This window comes from Coenobita brevimanus, chromosome 1 (genome assembly GCF_032717465.1).
Source record: "Coenobita brevimanus isolate Jiangsu-jjx chromosome 1, ASM3271746v2, whole genome shotgun sequence".
NCBI classification, from domain to species: domain Eukaryota; kingdom Metazoa; phylum Arthropoda; class Malacostraca; order Decapoda; family Coenobitidae; genus Coenobita; species Coenobita brevimanus.
Window position 1 is genome coordinate 10,169,200 of NC_136954.1, and position 17,710 is coordinate 10,186,909.

At 41.8% G+C, this 17,710-nt stretch overlaps 1 protein-coding gene across 1 annotated transcript in view; it reads left to right on the forward strand.

The window, feature by feature from the left end:
• LOC145413995 (glutamate receptor 1-like) overlaps positions 1-17,710 on the forward strand; it is an 802,643-nt gene that overhangs the window by 672,538 nt on the left and 112,395 nt on the right. The window contains exons 13-16 of the mRNA XM_080283586.1: positions 726-836; positions 979-1,090; positions 3,763-3,857; positions 15,000-15,245. Coding sequence (XP_080139712.1) covers positions 726-836; positions 979-1,090; positions 3,763-3,857; positions 15,000-15,245 — 564 coding nt within the window. The remainder of the gene's footprint in view (positions 1-725; positions 837-978; positions 1,091-3,762; positions 3,858-14,999; positions 15,246-17,710) is intronic.

The window sequence follows — 17,710 nt, forward strand, 5'->3', positions numbered from 1 at the left end:
GGCTGAAGAGTTGAGAGGAAGATGGGGTTGGGAAGGAAGAGAGAGAGAGAGAGAGAGGGGGGGGGGGAGTTTGAGGTCTGGAGAGAGGAAGAGAAGAGGAGGAGAAGAGGGAGAAGGAGCTGGGGAGGAGGAATTGGGGAGAAGTAGAGGGAGATGTGGGTGATAAGAAGGAGAGGGAGGAGGTGTTGGGAATGAAAGTTGGAGGAGGACGAGAGGGAGAGGGAGAAGTGTTGGGAATGAGGGGGAGAGGGAGAAGGGTTAGGAACGAGAAAAGGAGCGAGAGAAGGTGTAAGGAAGGAGGAGAAGGAGAGGGAGAAGGGGTTGAGGATGAGGGAAGGGAGAAGGAGAGGGAGAAGAGGTGTGGAGGAAGAAGGGGGCAGAGGGAGGAGGGAAGGGGGAACTTTCCAGTCGTGTGTACATCAGCAAATTTCATTCAAGCATTTCTTCCCACACCTGGCTTGACCCCGTAGGCCGACTTCAGTCGGTGACATTATCTGTGAATCTCCCTCTTTATCTGTTACTCGTCTTATGATCTTTCTTTGCCACGTTAATGTCCTTTCTAGTGCATAATTACTCGTCTCCTTCGTTTGTCGTACATACACGTAGTTAACCTTTAAAATTACCACATTCCTCTGCCGTTATCATTTTCTACCTTGTCACAAGGCTTTTGTTGCCTGGCGGTAGATTATTTATTCATTCATTAGTTAATTTTTTTTCTCTTTCAGATCGGGACGTGGAGCGACACACGAGGACTGGAAACAGTGGCGGTCAAGTACACGAGCCACATGACTGACCGTGTGATGGCTAACAGATCTTACATCGTTACATCCATACTGGTGCGTCTCTCTCTCTCTCTCTCTCTCTCTCTCTCTCTTTATGAATAAGGACTTTATATAAACGAGTATTAAACAGTTGAAAAATCAGTGTGATCCCATTTTCCTTGGGATAATATAGCGGCTCCGTTTTCTCTCATCACAGGAAAAGCCATTCTTGATGATAAGGAAGGACGGTAACTACACTGGCAATGATCGTTACGAGGGATACGCTAAAGACCTCGCTGACCTCTTGGCATCCTTCCTCGGAATTAACTGTGAGTATATGAGTTTGGGGGCTTGTGCTGGAAAGTGGGAAGGCATTAGAGGGTAATGTAGTATTTCTGGGGTATCTTAGGTAAATTTCTGAGAATGATCTTTACGAGGGCGAAGCTAAGGGCCTCGCTGATTCCATGCCCTGTTTCCTCAGAATTATGTGGGAGTATTTGATTTTTCGGTGTAATTAAGGAGAGGGGGCAGAGAGTTAGTTTGAGAGCTCCGTATCTGTATCCATTCTTTTTCAAGAGGTATTTGTGTAAGCAGATTACTATTCAACATAAATACTCCATCTTTTTGTGTTGGATGTAGAAAAGATATTTCTGATTTTTTTATTTGCTGAGAATTCTTGGTCGTTTTTTGCCTTCCATCTTACCAAAGATGTAAGGAAGTTACCATATTTGAAGAAGTAAACAGTTTTGTGTTTTTACAATACTGGAGGGACTTTTGTAATTTTCAAACTCCATCTTACTGTAATACACTATTTTTGTGGTGCTTCGCTTGAGATAGATACTGTTATGCTGGTAGGATTAGGCTAGTGTTTTATATCTGGAGATGCGAGGAAAATGATAGAAATTAAGTATTGTGGCATAGGATTAGGTTAATGTTTGTACCTTGAGATACGAGGAACACCCTGGAATTTTCGGCATGTCTGTTTTGTTTACTTTCTTTCCTTAGGAATTAGTTCGTCATTATTGCTGTTGTGTATTGTTAATTTAAATGCATTATAGTATGGGAAAATGCGAGTTTTGTCCTAGGCTCTAGAATGTGCATTATTGCATCACAGTGTGAGTTCTCTCCTGGGCTTGAGAGTGTTCTGGGCTGCCAAGGGGGGGGGGGGTGTTTAAAAAGGACCTGCCCCGCTTTGTCAGTTAACCAAGAGTGACAGATGGAGTGGGTTGTGTGGACTGGGATCAGTTTGTGTTTAGTCAGTGAGACAGGGAGTAGCGGACCTTTAGTTTGCGCGCAATTGCGGGTCGGTGAGCAAGAGTCAGTCAAGTAGTGAGAGTCAGAGAGTCTGTAACAATCAGTGAGTAGTGAGAAAGTGCAGTGATTCAGTCAGTGAGTCAGTGCTGGACGGACAGAAACAGAGTTATTGAGTCAGACAGTGAGAGAGAATCAGTGAAGGATGGGGTAGTCAGAGTCAATAAGGCAGCGTCAGTGAGTCAGTGAATGGAAAGTGAAAGAGTAGTAATGAGTAGAGGACAGAGTTATCGTGGGAGAGAAGAGTCAGTGTTTTGCAAGTGTGCTTCACCCATGCCAGAAGGAATAAAGCCCAGAAGTGTTCATCGGTCTTTCATTAACGTCGTAGTTTATATACGCGTCGTTGTTGACGTACCTACGGTCCCAAAGGTTTAACAATATTTATGCATTTTTAGAGTCCTAGGAAATGTTTTCATTGTATGTCAGGATGGGGGGACGTCTTGTGGTTAGTAACATGATGTGGTTCAGTTGCTAGTATCAGATCGAAGTAGAATCGGTTCCACTGAGGACGAATTCTTCGGGGCGACCGTCTCATACTCTTTCCTTAGCTGCTTTCTGACACTTAATCAAATAGCTGTTTAACCAACAGTAATTGTTCCTTGGTTGTTATGGCTGACACTGGGTGTGTAGGTTAGGAAATAAAAAAGGAAGGGGGGTAGAACAATGTAAGGGGTGGAACAAAAAAAAAGTACTCGATTTTTAAAGTGTTGCAGTGGAAATGTCAGAAGTAAAGAGGTAAGTGTGTGTTAATGTTTTAGCTAACGTGGCCGCACTTTAGTATTATATTCATGAAAAATTCCTACCATTTTCTTTAGCTGAGGAAGTTTCTAGTTGAGCAAAAAGTTAATCGTGAGGTATCAATTCTTTGACTAGAAAAATTTCTTAGAGTTGAATATAACCGTCTTGTGATAGCCTGTGCAGACTAAATGAAAGCGTTTATAGATTGTGAAAGTGTTATTTTTGGAGACATATTCTTTCTTTACTGGCAGTTATTTATTATTATTTTTTATAGAGTTCGACGTGCAGGAGATATTGTGCATTAGAGATTCCCTTCACCACAATGAGAAGGTGTTAGAGGGTAAAGTAGTATTTCTGGGGTATCCCACTTAATTCTGAGGAAACAGGGCATCATCATCATCATCCCTTCTGTAACCTCAGATTATTTTGTTTAGTATAATGACTGGAATATCAGAGGGACAAGTGATTCAATTTGGATAAAAAAAAAAGAAACGGCCAAAGGTCAAGGTCTGAAAAACAGTTAAAAAAGAAAACAGGTTGCCTTAGTGGAGGTATGGGCTGTCAGTGTTCTTGTTTAATAATGGCATTTTTTTTCCCGCTATGTAGGGTTTCCTTTCTGTCACATAGTTATGTTATTGTATACGTGCTGCCTTCTTTCCTATTAATCTATTTACTCACTCGTCTATTTCCCCCGAGACACATTGCAACGTGTTAAGGCTATATTGTATTTTCTCTTGATCACATCTTTGTTGTTGTTTCCTTGCCGATTTCCTCTTGCTAATGAACTTAGCCAGTTTTTTTTTTTTTTTTTTTTTCATAGTTTCCCCTAGATATTAAAAACTTTGAAGAACAATCGTGTCGCCCAGCAGTTTACATATAATCATATGCTCTTATTCATGCTGGCTTATTTATCTGTTAACCTATTTACTCTCGGGATTTTTTTTTTTCTCAGATACATTGCAACTCGTGAAGGACAACAAGTACGGTGGCCAGAACGATGGCCAGTACGGTGGCTGGGACGGCATGGTGAAGGAGCTGGTGAGACAGGTCAGTGTTGCCTTAGTTTTACTTCAGTTACCCTCCATTGGTTTTCTCTTCTCCATTTTCTTTTAACTCATTCTCTCACATGATGTATTTGTAAGTTTAGTCTTACATCTCCTGACTAAGTTTATTCAGCTTAGAGCTAGTGGGGATTATATTGCCGTCATTAACCTCGCTTTACAACAGGTCTCCCAAACGGTGAATAAAAATCTTCTAAAATGAGAGAGAGAGAGAGAGAGAGAGAGAGAGAGAGAGAGAGAGAGAGAGAGAGAATCCCCCCAGGTTACAGTATAAATAACCTGCCACCAAAAATTATTCTTGATGTGTTGGATTTCTGACCTGCTTTTAAATGATAAAAAAAAAATATATATATATATGATAAAAAAAATATATATATATAGATTTATGTTATAAAATATGCAACCCAATAATCCTCTTTGAGGAGGAAGAGGAAGCGTCAGTCAAATTAGTCTCTTCCTCTCCCTCTCTCTCTCTCTCTCTCTCTCTCTCTCTCTCTCTCTCTCTCTCGATGCAGGGTCAGACAGAATTGACAAATTGGATGGGTGGATAGATAAATGAATATAGATAGGTGTTTGAATAGATAAATAAATAGATGTATTTACCCTGGGTCCATCTCACAAGCATTAGTCAAAATATTTCTCTGTGATGAGAAACCCAGAAATCTGATAACTTAAAACGTGTTATCATTGTATTAATGATAAATTATTTATGTGGTGTGTACTAAAGACCTTATTACTTCTACTGCCGTGAACTATCATTATGGGGAATGTACAGTATAAATATATTGTTCGCAGAAATTTTTAAATTACCAATAGTAACGTATTTAGATAATCATCATCGTAATGTATTTAGATTATCATCATCATCATCATCATCAACATCCTTTTAACACCTGTAGGTGGGATTAGGTTGGGTACAGCAAGCGAGGAATAGGAAAAAAATACGTTAGTCGGAGAACTAATCAGCAGTATGCCCAAAGATGTGGGCCGCATACCCATTCATTCATTCACCATGCATATCCCAGGAATCCTTGCCTTAATATTAATAATGTAAAAATATATAATAACATAGGGTAATAATGTATAAACTGTGAATTCAGCATTGCTTGTGACAGTTTGTGTTGAAAAGTACCCGGGTTATTCGTGACGAAGCCAACTTGAATAAACAGAGCCCCAGTTCTGAAAATATTCTATAGGGAAAAGGAAAATAATATAAAAATATAAAGCTATGAAATGAAATAGTAGTACATAATATATATAATACACAGAGATTCACATGTGTATAGACAATATATTTATCAGGGTTAATGGTGAAGGTTACCTAATTTTCAGTGTGGATCTAGTTTGTCATTTGTTTGGTTTACTCCGCTAGTGTGACCGCGAGCGTGAGTGAATGGCCTGAGGTCTGTGTCCAGCTGTTTTAGGGAGAATGTGGCTGCTTTGTTTGACCAGGATATGATTTCACACTTGGAAGGTATTTATTTATTATGCATAGCTGCTGTTTACCGGCACATTTATGTTAGTCATGAATTAGAACTGTTAGGGTGCTCGTTCTACCAGTCTGGTAGTTAATCGTAATTATCCTATTGTGTAGCCCCAGTTACTACATTACGTTTTTATAACTGTATAGATACGTGGAGGCATGTCTTAAAGTGCGAGGGTTAAATATTCTGTTGGAATGTAATAATATGCTTTCAGTGGTATGAGCTCGACTCAGTCTGTTGGTTCCTTCGGGGATGTAGATAATTGCATTACTCTCCTCTCAGGTGATACACAGCAAATGCGGAATCATTGGCTTTTGTTGGTCAATTATCGTGATTACCTCAATTTTCACTTTTATTATTTACGATTTTTTTTTAAATTCAAGGAAGAAAGAACCAAAGGTCAGGAGCCCACAAATTGTTTCCTCCAAGAAAAAACAAAAACAAGATAACAGAGAGGCACTACAGTTTATATGTTTCAGTGCTAGTGATTTAGTCCGTTAACTGAACTATAGTGTTACAATGCATAGCTGCAGCCAGGAATACCGTTCCACATCATAGACAATCCATCACCCACAACACTGTACTCAGAGGAATGTGTTGAGGTCTTGCTATCTCATTATTGGGTTTCGAGTGTGATCGCTCGATGTCTGCCTGTTATCACAGGCGAGTCAACTGACTGGTGTCCGTAAAATACCCTTATATTGATTTAAAGTTATTTTCTGTCACTGTTTTGCCGGGTTTTTCTTTCTTCACGGAATGATTATGTGAAATCTTTCAGGTCGAAACTTGTGTGAATGAGCTTAATTTACGGCAAGACATATCTTTCATCTGGGGACTCCTAATGCACTGAAGGAAGAAAATATGCACCACTCAATGTCAGACACTGCTGTGAAATAACACCCAGATGGAATGAGGAGACAGAGAAGAAAGGGGACGAGAGGAAGAAGATAGGAAGGTGGGAAGAGGGAGTGTAAAATGCCAAAAGATGGAATAAAAGGAGGAGGAGGAGGAGGAGGAGAGTAGGTGGACAAGGAACAGAGAGATGCCGAGAAAGAGGAGATGAGGAAGTGGAGGAGTTGGAGGAAGAAGAATGTAAGGGAGGAGGAGGAGCAAAATAGGGGGGTAAAGGAGCAGAGGAAAGGTGAATAAGAACAGAAAAACAGAGGAGAGGAAGAAAGAAAAGAAGTGGAAGGTAATGACGATGTCACGGGGTTTTTGTGATTAAGCAAAATTAAAGAATAATATTCAGTAATACTTGATACTTTAAAATGTTGCTTGAGAACAAAGGACAAAGAACTGACTTGTGAAAATCAAGCAATGATTACTTTATGCCGGCTTACTTTGCCGATTCTCTAAGGACGAGAATATATAAACTTTCTCAACAGTACACAGCAGAGACTAATTACTCACACGTGCTGTTTATTGGTACTGTTAGCCTCTGGAGAAAGTGACTCCACCCCTGACAATCAATAACTAATGCTATTAACCCCTAAAACGCAGGGCGTTGCCTTTGCGATGCTCGCCAAAAAGGACATAATGGTGGATCGTCGCGTTTGCGATTCGAGTTAATTTTGAATAAACACGGGCAAGGATGTTCCAGCTGGTATTGTCTATCAGTACCACCACCCTTTAGCTACAATTAGCATACTTTACCTTTGTACTACTGACCTCCGTTGTTGCCAAGTATCGCGTTTTTCCCCCCTCCCCCCCACCACGGCCCGGCCAGCCTGGTTGTGATACATGGCAGCTTTCTGACTGCTCAGAACTGTAAATCTGCACTCTCCTCTCACAAGCAGTTTATGCTAAGAGGAAACGCTTGTTTCCCCAGTTGTCACACTAGCTTTTTTCCGCACAGTTTGCCCCTGTTTAGCGTCAGTTTATCGCAGGCTTTCAAAGTGACATTATGGCGATTTCTAGCTCTTCCGAGTCAGTGCTAGCAGCTGACAGGAACAAGAATAAAGTGACGGGCGTCAGGCAGAATAAAAAGCGTGCTGCAGTGATCTTTTGGGAAGTAATATGATTGAAAATAATGTAGTATATGTGTTTTTAGCTGTGAAAATGGAAATGTTTGTTGAGAGACGGGAAGACCGCCGCTGCACTGCATGTCGGCCGTACGCTTCGTTGATTTTAGCCTTATTTTCAGTGCTTATTGTACAAATACAGATTCCAAACTACCTGTACGTTGTAGTATAAAGTTTATTGTGACAGAATGAGGCTGTGGTAGAGGAGAAACCGGGTTGCTGGAGGTGTGAAAGTGAAGATTTTGTTACCCAACTTTGCAAGTCTCCACAAGTTCTTGGGTAGTCCACGAAGGCTCAAAACCTGTCTCTGGAGAAAGCTGAATGTAAGTACTATCTGCCATACCAAGTATAATGTTCTAGGGGTAATCCCTGATTTTTGGCTAACATCAGGTACTCAGACCGCGATCGAACCCCGCCACCCGGGGGGGGGGGGTCGGCTGTCCATTGTCCGCACATTAGGGGTTAATGATAGACAGGTTCTTGCTGGTGCATTAATTCCTGGTTGCACAACGGATTTAAGTTAATAAAAAGGACTGGCCTAAGTACCAGTTATGAATAATGCAAAGCGTTTATGCAAACTAGGAGCTATAACTAAAATAAGCTTAATGTGGAGAAATAAAACACGAGTTTACAGTACATTAAGCTCAAGAGAAAAGAACTGTAAATTTATTGATTAAAATGAGATAAATTTACGTTACATGTTCCAAAATGAATTCATAATAAGAAGAACACACTCACTCTCTCACTCAAAAGCTAAACTCTTAAACCTAGGAAGAACGAAAGAAAAATACTGGTCAGAGAGTGGGCTAAGCGAAATGGACTGGGCGTTGTTGCTGAGGAAGGACGCTGCACACGCTAAACCTCTTGCCAGTTCACATTAGGTGGGAATTCAGGAACTTGCTGGACAACGGCAGCACTGCTCCACACTGGGCCCAATCGAACTTGCTTCCACGACACTCAAATCCTGACTGACTTCAAAATGTGAGAGAGGGGCGAGTGCCGGCCGTGCTTGCTAACGGCCAACGAATTTAGTGTGAGCGATACACACCCACAATAAATCACTCAGCGGAGGTGCTAATGTCGCGCACAAAGACGATCACTTATGAAATAGTGAAAAATTATTCTGAAAACACTCCCGATCGGGTGAATACGTGGCGGTTGACTGAGTGATACATGCTGGGATTCCACTAGAATTCGTGGTTTCCCACCAAAGTTCAATGTCACGAGTCTATTATATAGGATCGCACCAACTCGTGACATTACGCCCCATCAAAATCAAAAAAATTTTTCCTTGAGGAAAAAAAAATTTCAATTTACATACATATAAATCCTAACTCAGTCACACAAGATTCACACTGTGGTGTGTGTGTGCTATCCTGCTAGAGGAGAAAGTCACAGTCGCCAGTGAGTGAAAAAACCTCGTATTTACGTTAATAGAAGCAAGCTTGAGGAAAAAACTCCGTGACGATGGTGAAAAATCCTGTACTCAGGTCAAACTGAGCGAAAAGTTCGCTACATTTACATAAACAACTAATTGTTATGTAGCATGATGTATGTAATACACGGTGTAGGTGTGACAGTTGTGGTGTAACTGTGCCTATGTGTAAAATCATGTAATACAAATTAATAATAAAGAGACGACGAGGCAGAAGAGAAGAGGCGGCAGCATGCGACAGGGACGACCAGCTGATCTGCATGACAATGCTGCACCCGCCACTTGCACCTGCGAAAGGAATCAAGGTGGAGCATCAAAAGTGTCATTTCTCTCTCTCTCTCTGCCTAGCAATCAGTACTTATGTTATTATTAACCAGGAAACGTAGTCTTTGGATTTACAAATCTCTCAGAACCCTTGTAGTTTACTGGTTAATGCTTATTAACCAGGAAACATGCCAGTTCTTGAATTTACAGATCTCTGAGAATGGGCAGTTTACTAGTTAACCTAACATTATTAACCAGGAAACGTGTCAGTTCTTGAATTTACAAATTTCCTAGACCAAGCAGTTTACTGGTTAACCTAACACTACACTCATGATTAATTACAGAAAACTGAGAATCCCTACGCAATCTTGGGCAGGTCACATTTTAACACCCATCGTGGGTGTGAACACTCATGTGGATAATGGGCATTCTCCAAGAATCCTCAGAGAGGCCCACAGCTCGAGACGTTCCACAAGGTGATTCATACACAGCCTTGGACTGTCTCTGCGAGGTTCTCAAACTTCCCCCTTAAATTATGGTACATATGTATGTACAGGCCCTGGACATACTGTGTCCTGTAGGGCCAACGGGTGAGACGTCAGATCTGCACCCCCTTCACCACTGCCCTGTCTCTCAACTGACTCAGAGATTATGGGTGTGGATTCAAACAGAGCGGGAGGGACATGTCCCTGATTAATGGTACATGGACACACATTGCAGGAACGCACCAAACTATCTATTTCTCATCCCATCCCTGGCCCTGGGTCTTCCTTTTGCCCATGTGACCTCGTGAAGCTGAACAATGACCCCATTGTAACACTGCTTGGCAGTACTTAGTGGGAACAACAAACTGCAGTCCAACCTCGCCCTAGGGTGTTCGTGATTCACGGTGGAGCCGCCCTTGTTTACGAAGGAACTTGGCTTGACCTCTCCCTGAATACTTTATCACTCTACCCTTTTGTTTCTTTCACATGGCAGCAAGTGTCAGGTCAGACTGTTGTTCTTGAACAACTTGGCTACACATCAGATCTTGCAGCGATTCAATGGTCACCGGGGTGACACAGTCTGGAGCCTCAGCCATGGCTCGTGTTACTGCAGCCGAAGTCTGAGTAGCATCATCTTCAGTGCAGCTATACTTGGCACCGGGAATATTGCCTATGATAAGGTCAAATAAAGGTTCTGGCATGACAACTGCATCTGTCATACCAGTGTAAAATGGAGATGCCACCTGGATACGTGCCTCAGGGAACAATCTCACTGATCCATCAATAAGGTTAGCTTGGATCTGTCGACCTGTGTACTCCTCAGGCCGAACTAGACTCTGCCTGACAGAGCAACCTGAGGACCCATTATCTCTCAGGACCTTCACAGGAATGCCTCCCATAAACCCTGGCTAAACAAGGAAGGCACTGTCACCTGTGGGAGGGCCTGTGGAGGAAGCAGCCAGCCACTCATGAGGCTGCTGAATAAATGATGCGGCAAACATGGTGCCCTGAGAATTAGATACTTGAGGGGTCCTACTCACTGTCGGGGGAGATGGAGCATTGACCTCCTGTGGCAGAGTGTTCACTGTTGCTGGGGGACTAGAGAACTGTGGGGAAGTACCCATACTGCTAGGGACGACACCGCCGTGCTGCTGCTGAGGAACAAAGGCTGCGTTCGCCTCCTGCCTCCGAGGGGCTGGTGCTGAAAAGGATAGTCCCAACGGTCGGTTGCGTGGCTGATACTGCTGCTGGTTAGGGTACTTGTTGTACCTCTTCCACTCAGGCTTCTGAGTGTTTTGCCCCTGGTCCTTCTTCTGCGGTTTTGGACCCTGGCCATTATTCTGAGAACGGCCTTGTTGCTGGGGTTCAGTCTGAGACGGTTTCCCAGATTTGTCAGCTTTCCTGTTCCAGGTATGCTGCTTGCGAGTTTGATATCCGTATGCAGTGAAGAATGCATCAGCCTTCTTCACCATTTGGCTGGCATCTCTTACCTGGCAGATCTTAAGCTGAGCCATAAGTTCAGTAGGCCACGACTTTTCTAGCTGCATGCGCAGCATAAGGTCAATTATCCCCTCACGCGTGGAAGGAGTTTCATCTTTCTCCATCCACTCATCTAAGTAAGCAGTAAGCCGGTCAAGAAACTGAACGGCAGTCTCTTTTTCCTGTAGATGCGCCCTCATGAACTGACTCTTGGCGTCGTCAACTGTGAGACCGTATGCTTTGATGAGTGCGGCCTTCATCATCTCATACGTGAGATTGTCTCCACGAATTCTGTGGAGAATATCGAGGGCAGGGCCCTCAAACAGGCTAAGAAACTGAAACCACTTAACTGCATCATCCAGCTGGTACAGTTGAGCCATATCTTCAAAACGAGCTATGTATGGCTCGATTCGCTCGCCTTCCCTTGTATGGAGGAAGCTTGATGTGTGGGGTCGCCATAATATGTGCAGGGATAGCGCTCGTGGAGCTTGGGCCAGCTGCACCAGATGTGTCTGAAGCCAAGGAGTCTCGCTTGAGCTTCAAAATCTCAGTTTCATGTTTTTCGCGCATTTCTCGCTCAGCACGTTTATGTTCTCGTTCCTCACGCTGTTCTTGCTCATGTTCTAACTCGAGTTCGCGTTGTTTTCGCCCGTGTTCTAACTCGAGTTCGCGTTGTTTTCGCTCGTGTTCTAACTCGAGTTCGCGTTGTTTTCGCTCGTGTTTGCATTCTGTCTCGCGTTCCTCACGCTGTTCTCACTCATATTCGCGTTCCTCACGCTGAATTTGACGCTCTTCACGGGCATCATTTTCGCGTTGCTGCTCGTAATTAAACCGAGAGAGGACATAGTCCTTTATTTTCTCGGGGTCAGTAAGCCCCATATCTTTAGCTTCCTGTACATAGACCTTGGTAGTCATGATGCTAACTCAATCTAAGTGAACTAGAGACTCAGTACTGACTGCAATTTTGCAGAGAAAGATGCCAATAATCAAGAATAAAGAATATAGGTACAGGTTAGTGGTGACCAGTTTTATATAGTTAAACTGGTAAAGAAAGAAAATTAAACAAATTGACTGTGAAAACTATTATGTAAAATTAATAGAACTGAATCAATAATCACCAGTAAGATAGTGCATATAGACTTTAACCCGCGCCGTCCCGGCGACATGAATTAACATGGCAACATTGCAAGGTCCCTAATTTGCACAATTTTCAATTTTCGCGAGTGATTTCGCGAGTGGTTTTTGGCAGGTATACACGGGACACCTTCCTCTATTCCTCTACAAGATGCCAAGCAGGAACAATGCCTTACACTGCATAACCTCTCTCCCCCCCCTGCACACCATTGTCTCGGCAATTCACCTGTTACCAGTGACCTGGCCAATAAAGACATTCAGGGCCAGAGTGATTCCCCAATCGATGACAATGTGGAGGACAAAGTTTACATAGCATTAGAGGAAGAAACAGTCAGAAATGATGATCAGGTAATGTGGGAAAAAAAGGTCATGAATGGTGATGAGTTAGTGAGTGAAACAATGCTTATAATGCCTATATTACTGTTTGAAAACCAATATACTCTTGTACTACATATAAATTCGTACCAAGTAAATAAATAAATACTGTTTATGAGTGGATAAAATAGTTACCCTCCCATAGAACTCGTTTTCTTTGGTGCCAGCCTGTTAGAAAACCCAGTCAGGTAAGGAAGTACTCGTACCAAAATCCGGTATTTTAAACCTCAGGTGAGTGATTTCTCTATGAATTTTCGATGTTTCTCACCAAAAGCGGATGTTTGAGCCAAAAAAAAAAAAGGTCCAAAAACGTCGGGATGGGGCGGGTTAATGATAAATACCTAAGTATGAGTGAGTGAGTATTGTCTCGTAAATAACTTTAGAGCTAGGAGTTAATATCCTGGAATGAGGTCACCAGATGTCACAGGGTTTTTGAAGAAATATGCAATATTAAAGAATAATATTCAATAATACTTGATACTTTAAAATGTTGCTTGAGAACAAGGACAAAGAATTGACTTGTGAAAATCAAGCAATGATTACTTTATGCGGCTTACTTCGCCGATTCTCTAAGGACGAGAATTTATAAACTTTCTCAACAGTACACAGCAGAGACTAATTACTCACACGTGCTGTTTATTGGTACTGTTAGCCTCTGGAGAAAGTGACTCCACCCCTGACAATCAATAACTAATGCTATTAATGATAAACAGGTTCTTGCTGGTGCATTAACTCCTGGTTGCACAACGGATTTAAGTTAATAAAAAGGACTGGCCTAAATACCAGTTATGAATAATGCAAAGCGTTTATGCAAACTAGGAGCTATAACTAAAATAAGCTTAATGTGGAGAAATAAAACACGAGTTTACATTACATTAAGCTCAAGAGAAAAGCAACCGTAAATTTATTGATTACAATGAGATAAATTTACGTTACATGTTCCAAAATGAATTCAAAATAAGGAGAACACAATCACTCATTCACTCAAAAGTTAAACTCTTAAACCTAGGAAAAACGAAAGAAAAATACTGGTCAGAGAGTGGGCTAAGCGAAATGGACTGGGCATTGTTGCTGAGGAAGGACGCTGCACACGCTAAACCTCTCGCCGGTTCACACTAGGTGGGAATTCAGGAACTCGCTGGACAACGGCGGCACTGCTCCACACTGGGCCCAATCGAACCTGCTTCCACGACACTCAAATTCTGACTGACTTCAAAATGTGAGAGAGGGGCGAGTGCCGGCCGTGCTTGCTAACGGCCAACGAATTTAGTGTGAGCGATACACACCCACAATAAATCACTCAGCGGAGGTGCTAATGTCGCGCACAAAGACGATCACTTATGAAACAGTGAAAAATTGTTCTGAAAACACTCCCGATCGGGTGAATACGTGGCGGTTGACTGAGTGATACATACTGGGATTCCACTAGAATTCGCGGTTTCCCACCAAAGTTCAATGTCACGAGTCTATTTAAATATAGGATCGCGCCATCTCGTGACAGACGATAACAAGAGGGGACAGGAAAGATAAGAGGGGGAAGAGGAGGAAAAGGAGGATCACTAATAAAAATAATGATAATAGTGGTGGTCGTAGTAGTAGTAGTAGTAGCAATAATAATAATAATAATAATAATAATAATAATAATGAGAGGATGAGGTGGATAAACAGTAATACTAAAAAGAGGAGATTAACTTAATTCCACCACAGCAACTTTGCTTGTCAACTACTGTAGAAACTGAAGTATAAGGATGAGGAGGATGTCTAACTTCCTCGAACTGATGGAGTTAATCTAGAATGGATCTAAATCCACACTACATATGGCACAGTTTACCAGGTGGAACGTATGTCAAAATTTTGCGTGTGGAGATTTTTGGTAACTTAACCATAGTAAGGACACGTAATTTATGAATGAAACCTCAGCCTGTATAAGGAGGGACATGACTGGCTGAAGAGCTGAGCATTGAGAAAGATAAGTTCCTCCTTTACTGTACGAGTATATTCGTTAATGGCAGCCGCTATTGTATTGTAATATAAGCGGTTCCGTGGACTTAATGAGATATATAGTCTGTAGCAAATAAACAGATATCAATGTGTGTCGTGGGAAGAGGAGGGGTTGTGTGTGAAAGTGAATGAACTGTTGTGTGTGTGTGTGTGTGTGTGTGTGTGTAAAAGGGGAGGATGGTGACTGGAAAGTGTTGGGGGTCTTTGTATGTCTGTATTTCGGTAAAGGGGGTTGGCGTGTGTGTGTGGGGGGGTATACTGGAGCATAACGCAAAACGGTTTGTGTATCAGTTATCATTATTAATTATCGGCATCACAGAGAATTGTCAGCATCACGATGCATAACTGTTATGATGATGATGATGATTAATATTTTTGTTTTCTCCACTTTGCTTCGTTTATAAAGGCTCCAGCATACTTCCAAACTCATACATTATCTCTGGGCAACAGGAGGCGGACATAGCGATCGCGCCACTAACCATCACATCTTCGAGGGAACAGGTAATCGACTTCACCAAGCCCTTCATGACCCAAGGCATCTCCATCATGATCAAGAAACCCACCAAGGAGAAACCCGGAGTGTTCAGCTTCATGTCGCCACTCTCCCACGAGATTTGGACCTGCATCGTCTTCGCCTACGTCGGGGTTTCCATCGTCCTGTTCCTCGTCAGCAGATTCAGCCCCAGCGAGTGGAAGGTGAGGTAGTTAGGGGAATGTGCTGGTGAGGTGATGTTTAATGTGATTAGGGAAGTAACTGCTGTCTAAAAAGAACTGCTGAGCCTCAGTGGACGGGCTGTCAAGTTTATACACACACACACACACACACACACACACACACACACACACACACACACACACACACACACACACACACACACACACACAAACGCTTCACATCACCGCATCACTGCCAATAAAACTTTTTTTTTTATGAGTTTAAAATCGACAGACACGTAGGAAACTTCGTCAGCAAATATACTGTATATTCAGTATACTAAGTGGTCGACCTGCTGTCACATGGAAAACAAAGGCTGGCTGTTGGTTGATGCGCCCTTCAGATTCCAGTGCCATTATTTTTTCGCATCTTAACCACTTCTCAGATTACGTATTGATTAATTTTATTCTTGCTCCTCTCAGGCGACTTTATTCTGCATTAGGAGGAAAATCAAGTTTTAAAAGGGCACAGGGGGCTTTTTCTAACCCCATCACTATAGATGATTTCGTCAAACTTGAATAAAATCGTCTGGACTGAAGTTGCGAGAATAACACACAAAATATGTCATCAGCCCAGTGATATTTGCCGTTTACCTGTTACCATTTTCTTTTAATTACATCGGGACAGACTTTTCGACCTGGATGAGTTAGATATACCAATCCGTAATAGCATTGTTACTAGCAAGGCTCCCCTAAGCTGAATAAAATCGTCTGGTTGTCGCAAGAATTGAATAAGGTGTCATCGTAATCACTTGCAGCTTATTCTATCAGCTAACAGGCAGTTATGTTGTTAAAGAGTCCAGTAGGAGTTAATGAAAGCTATGTGTGACGCTTGCAGATTGAAAGTGCAACACGTTATGGCAAGATAAGCTGTAAATTATGTACGGTAGCCGAAAATATCTTAAGAAACAGCTTCCCTAGTATTAATTTTGGGACTGTTTTTGATCGACATTTTCAGAATGCTAGGTACTGAGGACTGCATGTGAACCAGTCATGTTAAAATGTTGTATACAGGTTCGCTTGTCTTACCTATCAGGCATGGTCTTTGGCATGCTTCAGTAGGGTGTTCCGAATCAGCTTTGGAACACAGTGAAAAGTTACTGATCTGAGAATATTTTACACTGTGTACTTCGTTACTGCTAAGAAATCACTCACTGTGCAAAAAATGCCCTCTCACAGAGAATTTCAAATTATTGGTACGTTTGAGATCATGGGGATACATTACACGGTTAAAGTACTGTATATTAATTAAGATGCATAATCCTAAAACTAGTCTTGCCAATAATGTTTCGTGGTTTCATAGGGTCCGTGTTCGATGTCCAGTGTTCATGATAGTGCTTCATTGTTCCAGTATGTGTGTGGCCTGTTCACTAGCTCAGTTTCGAACCTTGTTCAGTGTAGATCTCTGAACGGAATTGTACCTTGATGTTTTTCTACCCAAGTGAGTGCAGTTTGGTTTTGGTTTTGGCTTTAGTGGTTTCTGCTTTTTTATGTTAAGTAATGGCATAGTATTATTCACTAAGTGATTACCGTTCACAGTTTTTAAATACAATTAGTAACCATGATAATTTAAATTTTCCCTTGCTCCTTTAGGGTACTTTGTTCTGTCATATATCTTCAAATATTACACAGTTTTCAACAACAATTTTTCTGGTCTTGCAGTTACGTAGGTATTTCTGCTAAAATTGTGAATATGATTAGATCTCGTTCTGAAATATTTAAACGACCTTATTGTAGGTTTGATTCAAATTATACCCTAAGGTATCATATAAGGCATGCAAAAACTTTGATGTATAGTCGCGGTGTCTTATGAGGCTTGCGAAAATTTTGATGCATAGTCGCGGTCATAATATTGTTCCTATTTTTAGCCGAATATTTATGATACTCTTAAATGACATTCTGAGAAATTTATATATATATATATATATATATATATATATATATATATATATATATATATATATATATATATATAGTCAGGTCAGGTGCGGGTAAGGGGATGGATCTGTTATGATGTGGCAGGGGTAAACCAGTTCTGCTGTCGGGCCCTGCTGCGGATGTCACTGATTGCATTGCGCAGTTGACCCTTGTGCGGTGTGGTGCAGTGAGGATCTGTCCGTTCTCCCCTTTGGGGCTAAGATGCGAATGAATGTGTTTGAATGGATGAGTAAATGGGGAGTGTGTCGTCCTGTCTCGGCTACCTCCCTTTCCTTGGGGGAAGCAGCCTAGGTATATATATATATATATATATATATATATATATATATATATATATATATATATTCTCTTCTGTATTTCTTTCCTTCATTCTTCAATCTTCCTTTTGTCTACGGGTGGCTCTTCACTGAGTGACAAGCCAAATGGTTTCCTGTACACCATGAAACCATTTCCTACGCTGGGTGGTAATCATATAACAAAATTATGGTACCTGGCGGTTTAGTGGGTAA